We start from the raw sequence: 13,069 nt of genomic DNA on the forward strand, positions 1-13,069 counted from the left end.
GGTGGATCAAAATATAAACACCACTTTCTGGCGGGAATCTAGCAAACCATAAACCCACATCCTATCCGGAAAAATACTCTTGGAAAACAAAAAGATTGGCAATCGTGTATCAAAGCCTCACCCAGATTATTTTGCTCCAGGGCTTACAGACCACTTTGCAATATTAAACTTGTTTTTGTTAATGCACTGCTTCAGTATTACATTGTTCTGCCTGGACATTACCTATTTAACGGACCCTCCTGGGAAGGGACCATCCCAGAATTTATGACAGAATGTGGTAGAATTGCTACAGCAGAAGGAAAGGAGTTTGCTAAAATTTCTTCCCCATCCGTCTCTGATTTCTGAGAAATATTTATACCCCTGAAGGTAGAGGAACCTCCTGTTGTTCCCTTCTATTTATTGAAAGTATATTACCAGGGCCACCCTAATGGCTCAGTGGGGAGAGTAACACAGGAACAGGAACACTCTTGCTCCCTGCAGCCAGTTGGACTTGGAGTAGACATGAGAGGGTGAAGAATGAATTATGCTCTCCTACAATTAAGTGCCTGGTGATCAAGCAATTTGGTAGCCTTAAACGCATAATTCTAGCTTTCCCTGCTAGAAGAGGAGTTCACAACTGCAGGCAGTTGTTCTAGGTAGTTATGAGGAGGCTTAACTTTGGAGGGGAGAAACAGCAAACCAATTTTTTTTTCGTGTTGGAAAGCTTTTGCCTAAGAACTCCTCCAGACTCTGAGATCTCCAGCACTGTTGCCCCCTTCTTCAACACGCACAAACACCTTTTTTGGCACGTGTTTTGGCTGGAGTCAGTTGAACAAGGGAGAGTTAGAACTCAGGTTTCTGGTATCCCCTTGCCAGAAGCTAAGCTGTTAGGTAGTGTAACAACAGCAGCCCAGGCTTCCCACTTCACCCTGCCAGTGACCTTCGCACAGACTTGGACATATCCCCTTCCTCAGAGTGAGGAGCAGTTCCCTCTCACTCTGCTCGGTCCAAAAACTCATCTCAGCAAATACCACAAATCATGTCAGACCGAGCAGGACTATTAAAGCAGTGCTGCATAATGTGAATTGCTGTCCACAAGGGACGGGACCAAGAGACTGCCTAACCCACTTTGTTTAACTTTTTAGTTAAACAATCCTGAAAGGGGAAGCTGCATTGCTACTCTGGAAATTACAACTTTAATCTCATTTGAACCATGCATTCCTCAGTTAAACTGCAGAAATAATTTAAGAACCAACTCCCAAATAAGACATTTTTCAACATTTCCTACATTTCCTGGAAATATATTACCTCCGATGCTGCGAAATAAAAACAGACTTATTAATTCACCCAGGTTAAAGTTCTTCCAGTAGCCCCAATAAACTCTAACGTCAGCCTAATTACATGCGTTTCACCGGTTTTGCATTTTCACATTCCTCAAAGCAACACCACACCACTGGAACATCAATCAATTCCAACTCAATCACACAAACCATTCTCACATATTGCATTCATCGCTCACTCGCACTGCATTGCCCATGGCAGGAATCGATAGTGCTTCACTGAGAACAGGGCAAGCTTCATTTCCCTTTCCTCAGGCACACTTTAATGCACGTGCCACATCTCAGAGGTGCCAGCATTTACTGGTTTATTTACACAGTGCTTAGAGCTTTGCTGGGCAGGTAAGAAGAATAACTTGGGTGTACAGTAAAACAACGATATAGCTGTTTGTGCCAAACATTCAGTTTATGGCAATACTTCATAGGAATTTTTCCCCATAACAACTGAACTGTCATATCCTACAACTACATCCCAGGCAACCTCCCAGCTGAGCTCACTACGGCTGCTGTCTGATGTGCTCTACATACAAACACCCAGAACTACCCAGATGTTCTCTATGTAAAACATTTGGTTTGAAACACGCAGCGCTTCTTTCCAAAAAGCCATTACATTTGTTTAATGGACTCGCACAGTTCAACTAAAATATCCTGGAGCAGCCATGTGACTGCAGCTCTACTCTACAAGCCCCATCTGCAAAAAGAAAAAAAGAAAGAAAAGGCAAATGAGAATGCTTTACGTGATTTATGCTGCCTTTATGATCAGTCAGTTCATAAAATACAAGCTCTGCTCTACAGACAATAACACAAATCGCTTTCAAGTGTATTGTTTAGTCCTTGCTTGTGTTAAACAAATATTTCAATTGAAACAAAGGGTCGAACTCTACTCTTCAGCTTACAAGTGTTAATGTAACTGAGAGCAGCGTTTTACCCATGGACATCACAGGGGATGCAATTTTTTTGGTTTATGCTCGGAGTGAGTGAGTAATGACATCCAATAATGATAACCAGTTACATTCACGGCTGCAGAGTTTTCCTTTCATCCAAGAAAGGCTAGAAGGAGGTTGAAGTACAGCATGAAATCCTTCTCCCTGATGAATTCCTCATGAGTAATGCACAATCCACAATGAGGCATTTCACAGGTCCCATTAGACCACGTTTTCATCACAAAATGCCAGATAGGATGGGAGAATACATTTGTTTTACAGAAACAGAGAGCCTGGTAGAAAAATCTCAAACTGTACTCAGAAAAAAAAATGGTAGTTGGAAAAGATGGCTAGTCCCTGACCTGGATGTAAGTGCACTGCACAGTCCAGCTAAAGGCCCTCATTCCTCCCAGTTTGTGAAGACACAACAGTGACCAACTGGTACCAATTGGTGCTCAACAGTGGTGACCTGCCTCCAACAGAAAAGAGATGGTAGGCTTCTGAAAAATTGGCACCATCCCTTCGAAGTGTGACTATGGCCATGAAAGAGGACGTTCATTTCAAGAGAAATCTTTCTGAGATGGTTATATGCACAAAAGGAATGGCCCAGCACAGCGTTGGAGCTGTGGTCAACCCGCGGCTCCACCACAGACTTTCTGGATGAACCTCAGGGAAACCATTCACACCCTTGGTGTAAAAACCAGTTCCTACAGGAGATGGAGCTTAAACCCACAGATCACCATTTAATTATTTCACCCCATTTTGGCACCCTGAAGAAAAGAATATAAACATGACAAAAAAAAGTAGTGTGAAGGATGCTATTGTTTATGTATAGTCCTGATTAAAAACACATCTTCCCAAGGGGCAATGTGGATGCCTCTCAGTTGCATCCCTACATTGGTCAGCTAAGCCTGCAGTGCCTCCAGTAGGTATTTACAGGAATTTTCCAGGTTCCAGGCCACATGGCATTAGAGCATTACCAGCTAGGAAGGTTGCGCTCTCCCCTCCTCTCCTCCCAAAGGCTATTTTTTTTCTGCATGCCAAAAAACAGCCCCCATCTCAGCCCTGCTGAATCCACTGCACCAGGTGTCCACAGGTGTCTCTGGTCACCTTAGGGACTGGGTGGCCTTCTCTCCTCCTTCCTGAGCTGCACTACACTGGGAAAGCTGTAATATTTGATCTGTGCAGAGTGTGATGGCAAAAACATGCAAATAAATGACAGCTCTGAGCACATGCCTCAGGAACTGTTTTTTTAACAAATGCTTTGCTGTCTTCCCCTGTCAAACTTGTGTGCAAAGGACTTAACCTTTTTGTGTAAACAACAAAGCACCGTTTAACAAAAAGGAACATTTATTTCATTACCACACAGCTCAAAAACATATTTCTACCCAACTCTCATTGCTATCTTCTGTGATTAAAAAATTATACACACTCACTTTTAAAATGACACTTGTATCTCAAATAAAGAGAGATATCCTTCACCATCAGGTATTTCATGGAGATTAGAAATTGCAGCAGAGATCAAATACCTTTTTGTGTACAGGAAACATGATATGGAGGCTTTGAGATCTCCATCAACAGCAGGACCCCAGTCTTTCTGAACTACCCACGAACAGCCAAATTTAGTCTGAGCTTGGTGTGGTATCTTTTCATAGGAACAATTATTTTTTTTTAAGCCTAATATCCCTTAACTAGTGTCTTTATTCTGAGGCAGTAAATGTGCTGACTCAGGTCCTCAGCACAGTAAGACATTAGGATAATTGCAAGTCCCTCAAGCCACTAGACCTCAGAACAAAGACAGTCCTCCAGCCTCTCCGCTTAAGTTGTCCCACATGCCGGCTACCGGGCCAGAGTGACCAAAAGGCTCTGGGATTACCACAGGCCAACCAGTAAGGTGAAGCAACAGGGACAGAGCAGCCTGCCAAGCACTGATGCTTCACCACAGAGGTAGCCAGCCCCACACAAGGTGCAGCAGACCCTCCCATTCACTAGGCATCCAGAGGACCCAATAGCAAGGGGTCTCAGGCACCCTGCCGGAGGTGTGGCTGAGGTAAGGTGGGAAATGCCAACAGGGAGAAGGGAAGGCTAAGGAAGAATCCACAAATTAACAGTTACATTACGTGCATGTTAAACTAAGCAACCTCAGTTGTCTTCTTGATTCTTACAACAAGACCTGTGTTTATTTTGTGATTTTGCATTCACCTACAACTGGCCAGGACAGTTTCACACATGCCAGCCATGCCAACCCCTTTTCCCTTAACTGCTGTGCGACTGGGGTTTTTTTCAAGTGAAAGGAGCCACCCGTTAAAGTGCTTTATTATGTCCTCCATTGACAAGAACAGAGCCTGAAAATGACTCGGGACTTGCATCCCATTCAGACCAGTGGCAGCTTTAAGGATGGAGTCTCATAAACCATCAGATCTAGAAGCAAGTCCCATCTGTCTTTGGAGAGTTAGGGGACACAAGGAGCTTACACCATCCAATAGCTTAACAGACTGCACTGAGGCTTGGCCCATGGTCTTTAGCTCAAAATATAAAAATTACTGAGCTCAAGTAAGAGTACTAGAACAATGGAAGATCAAGGGAGGGCTACAGCCTTGCCCCCTCCACCCTTCGCAACATGCAGCAAAGGTTGCGGGAGGGCCTCCACGTGTACTGAACATCTGGCATTTCTGGTGTGGGTCCAGGATGTTTGATGGGTATGGCCATACACAGTAAGCACACAGAGCATCTCACCCAGCCCCCTAGTGTTCAAAGGTCTAAGATCCCCTAATTTATACAACATACTATGCTGCCTGTGAAGACACAGTGATATATATATTCTGTTTAAAAGCAGATACTTCTCAAATCATAACTTGCAGATGCTTGAAGTCTTTCATGTGGGTAAGACAAATGAGAGCCATAGAGACTGATTTTGTAGCCAGGGAGTACAGGAAGCAACAGCAGGAGAACACTATTGAAGGCCTGGATACACTTATGGCTTTAATGAATTGGTCATCAAATATAACAACACACATATGCAGCCTTTACCTTGCTTTGTAGTTCGCTCCCCACCCTGCCCAGCTATTCCCCATATATCTAGCAAAGTGGAAATTATTTTGAGTTTAGTTTATTAAATGGACACACATGGTACTCACATCTGCTGGAAGATATTTGAGGGAAACACTGACAAATATCATTTACATATTTAGTCGGAGACCTTTTCATCTAAGACATTTCCTCTGACATACCAACTATCCTAAGTACATCAACCCATCAGGGCTAATGACAAGAGGTTTTTCTACAAAGTGTCTGGTGCACGCCTGGGCAATTTAGGGACAAATCCTGACTTATGTAGGAGGCAAGAAGAGAACAACGTTCTCGGTAGGTCGGAGATTCCCATGCCAAGGCACCCATCACCGGTGGTGCGTAAACCATTGAAACTGAACACCAGAGCTGGACACTGGCTGCAACCTCCACCCCTACCCAGGTCAGGAGCTGCTGAGGCTGTGGCCACTCCACACAGAGGAGGAGTTACAGGAAGAGCATACAATGAGGAGAACAGTATCCTGCTGAGAGAAGCATGGTTGTACAGCAAGAGAAGGTGCTCTGGTATGGGCATCCTGGTTCACATAGACAGACATAAGCATGGTACAGGAGGCAGAGACCTGAACCAGGGAGATGCCTGTGTCAAACCAAAGGTCAGCAGCCAATTTCCAAATCCCTGGTATGTGGGTTTTGGAAACATGTCCCATATGCTCTACATTTGGATAACCATGGCTCTACACACATTCACCTGCTGGTGTTCAAGGCTGATATATCCAGAACTGAGTTTCAACCCACATTCGTCATTCTTCCTTGGCATTGTTGTGGACACTGCATGCCTCCTCCCAGTGCTTCACTCCAGCAAAGACTCTCGGGTTATTTATTTACCAGACAAAACACAGACTAACTACAATTACAGTTCTCTAAAGAATAAACAATTGTTCACAAGAACTGCACATTCCACACGATTTTGTTCAAACATGTATGACCCTGAACTACAATATATACAGTAATTGTATCCACATGGCAAATCCACAATGTGGTTCCTAAAAAAATAATAATAATTTTTAGAACATATGCCACTAAAAAAACGCAGTATATTTCAGCAATATCTAATGAAAGACTTTGTACAAGCAATTTCCATTCTGTTGTGTTCTTTAGCATATGGTGCTGTGAAACCATTTGTAAAAACGCTTAGACATGTTATAGTGTTTTTAGCTGAAGGCTGCATTATAAACATTGGCTCAAATTCTGTTGTGAATTTCACATTTAGAGGGAATCATATTAGGTATGTATCAGGCCAAAATGGGCCCTGTCGATTAGTTAAACTTTTCTATATTAAGTAGTATCCCTTCAGAAATGAATACACTGAGACACAGGAAAGTTAATTGACCTGCCCAAAATTGTTCAATCCAATGCAGGACAGGGAAAAAAAAAAAAACAAAACCATGCAACTTTTAATGTCTTCACCTGTAAGAAAATGCAACATCATTGAAAGAACGTTACTTGATGTCCACTCAAAGCTCAAGGAACATGTTGTTCTTTAATTTGGTAAGAGATTTGACAAGCTAGTGTATTCAGATGACTCCTCACTGGCTAGTCATTAATTCAGACTTTCATACCACTGAACCATACTCCCCTGAACAAATCTGCTTCTCCAACAAAAATTCTCAGTGTAGAAAACTAGTATTTTGTACTAGTGCCTTTCTCCTGATGACCTTCATGCTGTAATCAGTTATTTCTGTCTGCAGCCCCTGATGTTAAGGTCTTCTTTGGCATTTCAATTAAACAAGTGCTTATGTGAAGACCTTAGTAATTTCATACAACCAGGTACTAGCTCCTATGGCAATAAGCCCACAATATTCACTCTGAATGACATTAGATTAATTCCAGTGTTTTTTACTAGATTAATTCCAGTGGGTTTTTTTTCCAAATCCTGTTTTCTTTTCTTTTTTAAAGCAGAATCTCAGAACACATCTAATAACTAAGGGTGGAACAAATAACAAATTAACAGCAAAACTATTTTCAAGCCCATATACTCTTTCCAACTTCTGTTCATTCCAGATCTAGAATTTCCATGCACGCAGAGGATGACCTGAGTTTCACTAACATGCCTTCAGCACCATGAAAACATTGTCCAGATTTAGTCACATTACCAGTCCCTAAAAGAACTCAGTTCACACATCTTAAATAAATAAATAAATACATACATACATACATAAATAAGATTTAGGTGAAACATTTTGCAAGAACCTCTCCTCCTTCCCTCCTCTGGCCCCACGTAAGCATTGCATGGCAGGAGAGGTGTACACAGCAGCCACCCCAGGCTGTGCAGACCGTGCTGGCAGCTACCAGCTTGGAAGCAGGGAGCAAAGCAGCACGCTCTGCACGGGTCACAGCGCTGGCATGCACAACAAAGCAAGAGGCAGTGGAGTACAAAAGGGCCAGGAATGGAGACCGAAGCTGGATGTCACACAGGGACAAAAGCTCAGGGTAAAGAGAGAGCCCAGGAGGCAGGAGAGCCTGAGGAGGAGGCTATCATCCACAGGACCCTGATGTTACGTACTCTACGCAGCTGGAAAAAAATCAAGTATTAGGTTTGCAGTCAAAACTAGCTGATATGTCCGATGATTTTGGCTTTAATTGGCAAGTTTTTCCTTTCTCATGTATAAAATGGGGTAGTGATACAAGCTATTGTTTCTATAATTCAAGTGTATTATCATAGCTGTGGAAGGCACATTCACGAATCAGGAACCTGCTGTGCAAAGTGCTGTACAAGCACTTCACATCACAGCAGTGTTGTGTAGATACTTACACCGGTGTCTGCAACAAAGGAAGATATCTTAATAAGAGCAACAAAGAACCTAAAAAAAAATAAACAGTTCTGTGTCAGATTTGGACATTATCCTGAGCAGTTTGGATATTGCACTGAGCAATCAAGATAAAAATCAATACGAAGTAGTGACCCAGGTGCTAAGTGAAGCAGAAGTTCTTAGGGGGAAAAAAATGGAAACATAACATATCATTAAAGATAAAAGAATTCACATGCTTGAGAGGGATACCAGCATTCTCTGTGATATCAGCTGTGCAGATAAGAGAATTGGGACAAACATTTCACCTGGCTTTCACTATCCTCAGTGACCCACGAGCACATTTTTATCCTGTTATATGGAACCCTTAAAAACCACACTGCAAACAAACAAACGGTTGTGTGGCCAACAAGGCCTTAATTACTGATATGACAGAGCTGTCATTGTTGGCATTCATGTTTTGGTTTTGTTATGATATGGAGAAATACAATCAGCAAAGCAAAGGTCCTCCTTTCATGCAATCTGTTGCTGTTTCAGGGTTTCAAAAATCCTATGCAACCCTTCAAAAGCATCACAATGTAGAGCTGTTTCAAAGGAGAGGTTTACACTGGAGCTGCAAATAAAAAGATTTGTTGCTTTAAAGTGTAAGGGTTTTTTACAAGACTTTGATTCAGAAACCAATTTCATTTGGCAACATCCTTCTACCTGAATTTTTATGCAAAAGAGATAAATAACAGGCGCCAGCCACCACACATAACTCGCCTGCCCAAATATGAACCACGTGCCTGTTTTTCATGTTGGGCTGCAGCTTGTCATCAATTCCCAAAATAATTAACTTTCTGAAAGAACGGCTGGAGGAGAATAGTGCTTCCTCCACCTGCTGGTGAGGAGGAAGAAAAGATGCCATGGTTCAGGCAGAAAGGGGGAGATGAAGGTGGAGGGGGAGGCTCCTGCATCTACTCCCCATGGCCTCCTCAGTGCAGCCTAAGCAGAGAAAGGGAGACAAGCTCCTGGCTTTTGAAAACGTCAAAATCTCTTCTGCGGACAGATGGTACCAGAAAGGAAGTGCAGATAACACAGCGAGCTTCATGAATGGTTGTAACAATCAACCAGCAACATTAACAAGCTCCAGGTCCAGGGGTGGTGAGAAAGGCAAAAGGAATCCTAGCAGAGCATCTCGCAGGAGGGTACCCCCAGGGAGCTGTACACCAGCCAGGCTATTGAACCCCGCATTAAACTTTGCTGGGAGTGCTCCAGGCAGTCTAATAAGGTTTACCTGGCATCTTCCATGTTTCAGAGAGCTGAATGCTCCTCTGTTAACATTAATTAAAATTAATGTATTTTTTTAATCCAGGTATTGTTTTCTGTATAATATCAGGAATACACATATAACAAGACTGAAAACACCTATCTGTAATTTAAAGTTGCATTCTAATGAGTATTTACTCCAGTGGAATCATTTACTCAAAGAAAAACCCAGCAGCATTTACCATCTTCTTGCATCACACACAGAAATCAGCCAGAGGTGGTCAATGCACACCTTAACTAAGGCTGATATAAGTGTAACAGTGGATTTCTTGGCTAACAAACATTGAATACATAACACAAACAAAAGTTCAGTTCTTTAGTTTAACATGTGCAAGTTGTCAAGTGGAGAAAACGCCCAAAGAAACGTCAACATGAGTGTTATTTCACAGGCTTGTGATATCATCTCTTCATCTTTACACTTACTAACAGGTGCCTTAATTTAAAATAACATAAGTTACAACTGTGTATACTGAGCCACTACTAATGAAGAAAATCTTGCTGGCAAAATTAGGCACCTCATATGTCATGTAGAGGGCAATATTTTAACTGCTTCATGCAGCATGCAATACTGTCTGCAGTCACTGTGGCAACTAATACACAAATTCACTTGTTTCCAATAAGAAACCAAATGTATCATGCAATCTACCCTGAAGCTTTATGGCAGGAAGCTTTATGATCATGTACCACTGCGTTAGGAGGAAAAATAATGAAGTTAAAGTTAAGAGGAATAACAATTTGAATAAACCCGAAACCTGTGAACACATTCCAAATGCTACTTTCATTCAGTTCAACAGAAATCCCGCTATTGATTTCCAGTGGCACAGGACTAAAGAACATCTGTACTTTAAAACCATGGTAAGAAGACAGGTCCCACTTTATTTACCCAAACATGCCAGTTTCTATCTCATTTTCCGAGCTCTGTATTTATACAGATGATGACAAATCCAAAGTTTGTGCTTCATATTAAAAGCCTGGCTAGTCATGCAAATATCTTTATGAAATGCCATACTAAAGCTAAAGAGACTGTTGATAGACGAGAGAAATGGAAAGGCCAAATAGGAGAATCGCTTGGACAAGGCTGGTGAATGGGAACACAGTGTCGCTGCCAAGGTCCAGCTTTGCAATCTGTTACCATCCAGCTTCAAATACCTGCTTACCACTGAGTAAAGAAAGAGATGATTAGCTAAACCAGTAGCAGAATAGGAAGCAAACAGACCGGCCTAAAGCAACCTTAGGACTCTCGCTTCCTAGCTGCCGGCTGTGAGGTAGGATTGGCATTGGACATGGTGCAAGAGAAAGTGCCGGCCACATCCCCTGCTCTGTGCATCCCCTGCTGGACACAGCAGCATCTGGTCCAACCCATTCACGGATGATGTGTGCACTGTCCACTAATATAAGAATTGAGAAGAGGAAAGGGAAGAGAAAGAGAGGTGGAAAAAAGGAAGGAAAATTCTGCCCCTCTCTGATCAGTCATCCTATCGGTGCTCTTATCTCACCTACGGAAAGCAACCGGTGTTCACTGTATCAGCCAGACAACGGAACTGTCGGAAAACAAGAAGCGTTTTCCATTCACTTAGATCTGGCTGGATTCCTGACAACTAGCTTTTATTCTACAAGCAGACAAAATGTGGATACTTTACATACACTTGCAGATGTTCCAGTTCAAACAGACACGTTACACCAGAACTTGCCTGCAGACTAGTTAATAATTATGAAGTGTCACACGCCAAGGCTTGCATTACTCCAGTAAAAAACTCACACCCTGGTAAGGACTTGTTTAGCTTCTACATACCAGCTGATAGTGCAAGTGTTACATTTTTATTGCATTTAAGATTGCATGGGTATTCTGATTTTCATTCTCTCCATTTCAAGATGGCATTAGCCATATAAATTCAGTTGAGACCATATCACCAAAGTATCCTTTAGCTGTGTAGCTGAAGTGCTTGACAGTTATACAGAAAGACCTGGTCTGTCGTTAACTCAGATGAGATACACTCTACATCTTTTCCTGTGAGGGTTCTTCCCAAAGCCAAATCTCATTTACATTACTGTCACCTTTCCTTTTTAATTTCTCAACTCTTTTAAAAAAGATGTTTTCCATTTACTTGCTTATTTACTACATCTTGTAATGTAAGTCAAAAATAATCTACTTACAAAATGATAGTATATAATATAGCCCTGGAGCTTTTGTTAGCCTGAAGTTGTAAAATGGCCAAGACAGCAAACTTTAAAAATCATGGACTTAGAGTGAGCATGTGCAGAGATGTCCATCTCTGGTTTCTCTTTAGCCAGCCTCCAAATGAGCTAATAAACTGAAAGCATATATGATATGACTCTACAACTTGGCTGAAACTCTCATTTTCACTGTCGACACAAAGCTATTCATTTGCAAAGTAAGTCCTCCTTATTAAAGCCATAGCATCTGAAATTTCATTTTCTGTTTTACAGATCCTTCTGCCTCTGGGTGCACATTCAGCTTCCCAGCAACCGAAAGGGAAAGATAAATGTAACGTCACCAGGGAAATGCCTTGCTTTTAGATGAAGTCGAGTGAAAACTCAATTAGTCTACTTCAGCATGGAGACCTCTGAAGAAAACCGTCTATTCCTCAGAACAATCTTTAACACAACAACGCCTGCCTCTCATTCGCTTGCCCTCTGCGAATAGTTACATATTTCTGGGAAGGAAAAATGACAATAACTGTGACTAATGTGTACACTGCTTCAATCGCATTTCTGCGCCCGGCTGGAGCTCTGCACCAGTGAGGAAATGCTGAAGCTGAGTTATTGCTGGACAACCTCCGGGCTGCTTCAAGTCTCGAGCCAGCCGGCACCGCTGAGCGGTGAAACGGATCGTAAAAACCAATGGGGCTGGGTTGCAGTCCCTGCAATTTTTTTAGGTGTCAGCAAAGTTCAGGTCAGAAAAGTATGACTGAACCACAGCGTTTTTAAACAGAGAAGCCAACGTTTGCCCTTCTGACAGTACTCTCTGAGCAGCTTTGGTCAGCTGGGGAATGTGACAGGTTTCACCTAACCGTGCATTTCCACTGGGGGAAAAAAATAACTGTTCACAGCAGACCCGCATGTAAAAACAAAACAAAAACAATAAGCCACCCCATTTTTCCAGTGATAATGCATCCCTCCAAAATGTACCCATGTGCTACTACAATACCTTCACCACTCCACCCATACAGAAGTCTCTCTCCTGGATTTGCACTCTAAACAAAGCCCTGGACCGCAGGCACGGGTGGGATGCTGACCCGGGTCCCCGCGGGCTGCGGCCACGCCGAGCGCCCGCCTCGCCACAACACGGCAGCTCCGCACAGCGACGGGGCTCCTGGCGGCAGGGTTCCGACGGAATGCACCCGGCGTTGGAAATTAAAGTTACATATACCTGTACATATGAAATAAACAGGCAGAGAGAAGCCGCTCCGCCAGCCTTACCACTCTGCCAGAGAACCTCTCGATGGCCCGCTTGACTTTGCCATAGGTGCCTTTGCCCAAGGTCTCCTGCAGCTCGTAGCGATGCTTCAGGTTGTGCTTGTGGTGATGCCGCTTCACCCCCTGCTGCTTCCTCGCCGCCGTTACCTCCGGGGACGGAGCCTCCCCGAGCGGCTCCTCCATGGCCGCTGCCGCCTCGCCGCCGGCCGGCCCGGGGCCGCAGGAGGAGCCGCGGGGCTGCGCGGGGCTG

The 13,069-nt window shown here is 43.2% G+C and overlaps 1 protein-coding gene across 1 annotated transcript in view; it reads right to left on the reverse strand.

Moving 5' to 3' along the window:
- The window catches only part of NUAK1 (NUAK family kinase 1), a 71,835-nt gene that overhangs the window by 35,198 nt on the left and 23,568 nt on the right, over nt 1-13,069 (reverse strand). The window contains exon 3 of the mRNA XM_027668819.1: nt 12,823-13,066. Coding sequence (XP_027524620.1) covers nt 12,823-13,066 — 244 coding nt within the window. The remainder of the gene's footprint in view (nt 1-12,822; nt 13,067-13,069) is intronic.

The sequence above is a fragment of the Corapipo altera genome, unplaced genomic scaffold (assembly GCF_003945725.1).
Source record: "Corapipo altera isolate COAL_440 unplaced genomic scaffold, ASM394572v1 1, whole genome shotgun sequence".
Classification (NCBI taxonomy): domain Eukaryota; kingdom Metazoa; phylum Chordata; class Aves; order Passeriformes; family Pipridae; genus Corapipo; species Corapipo altera.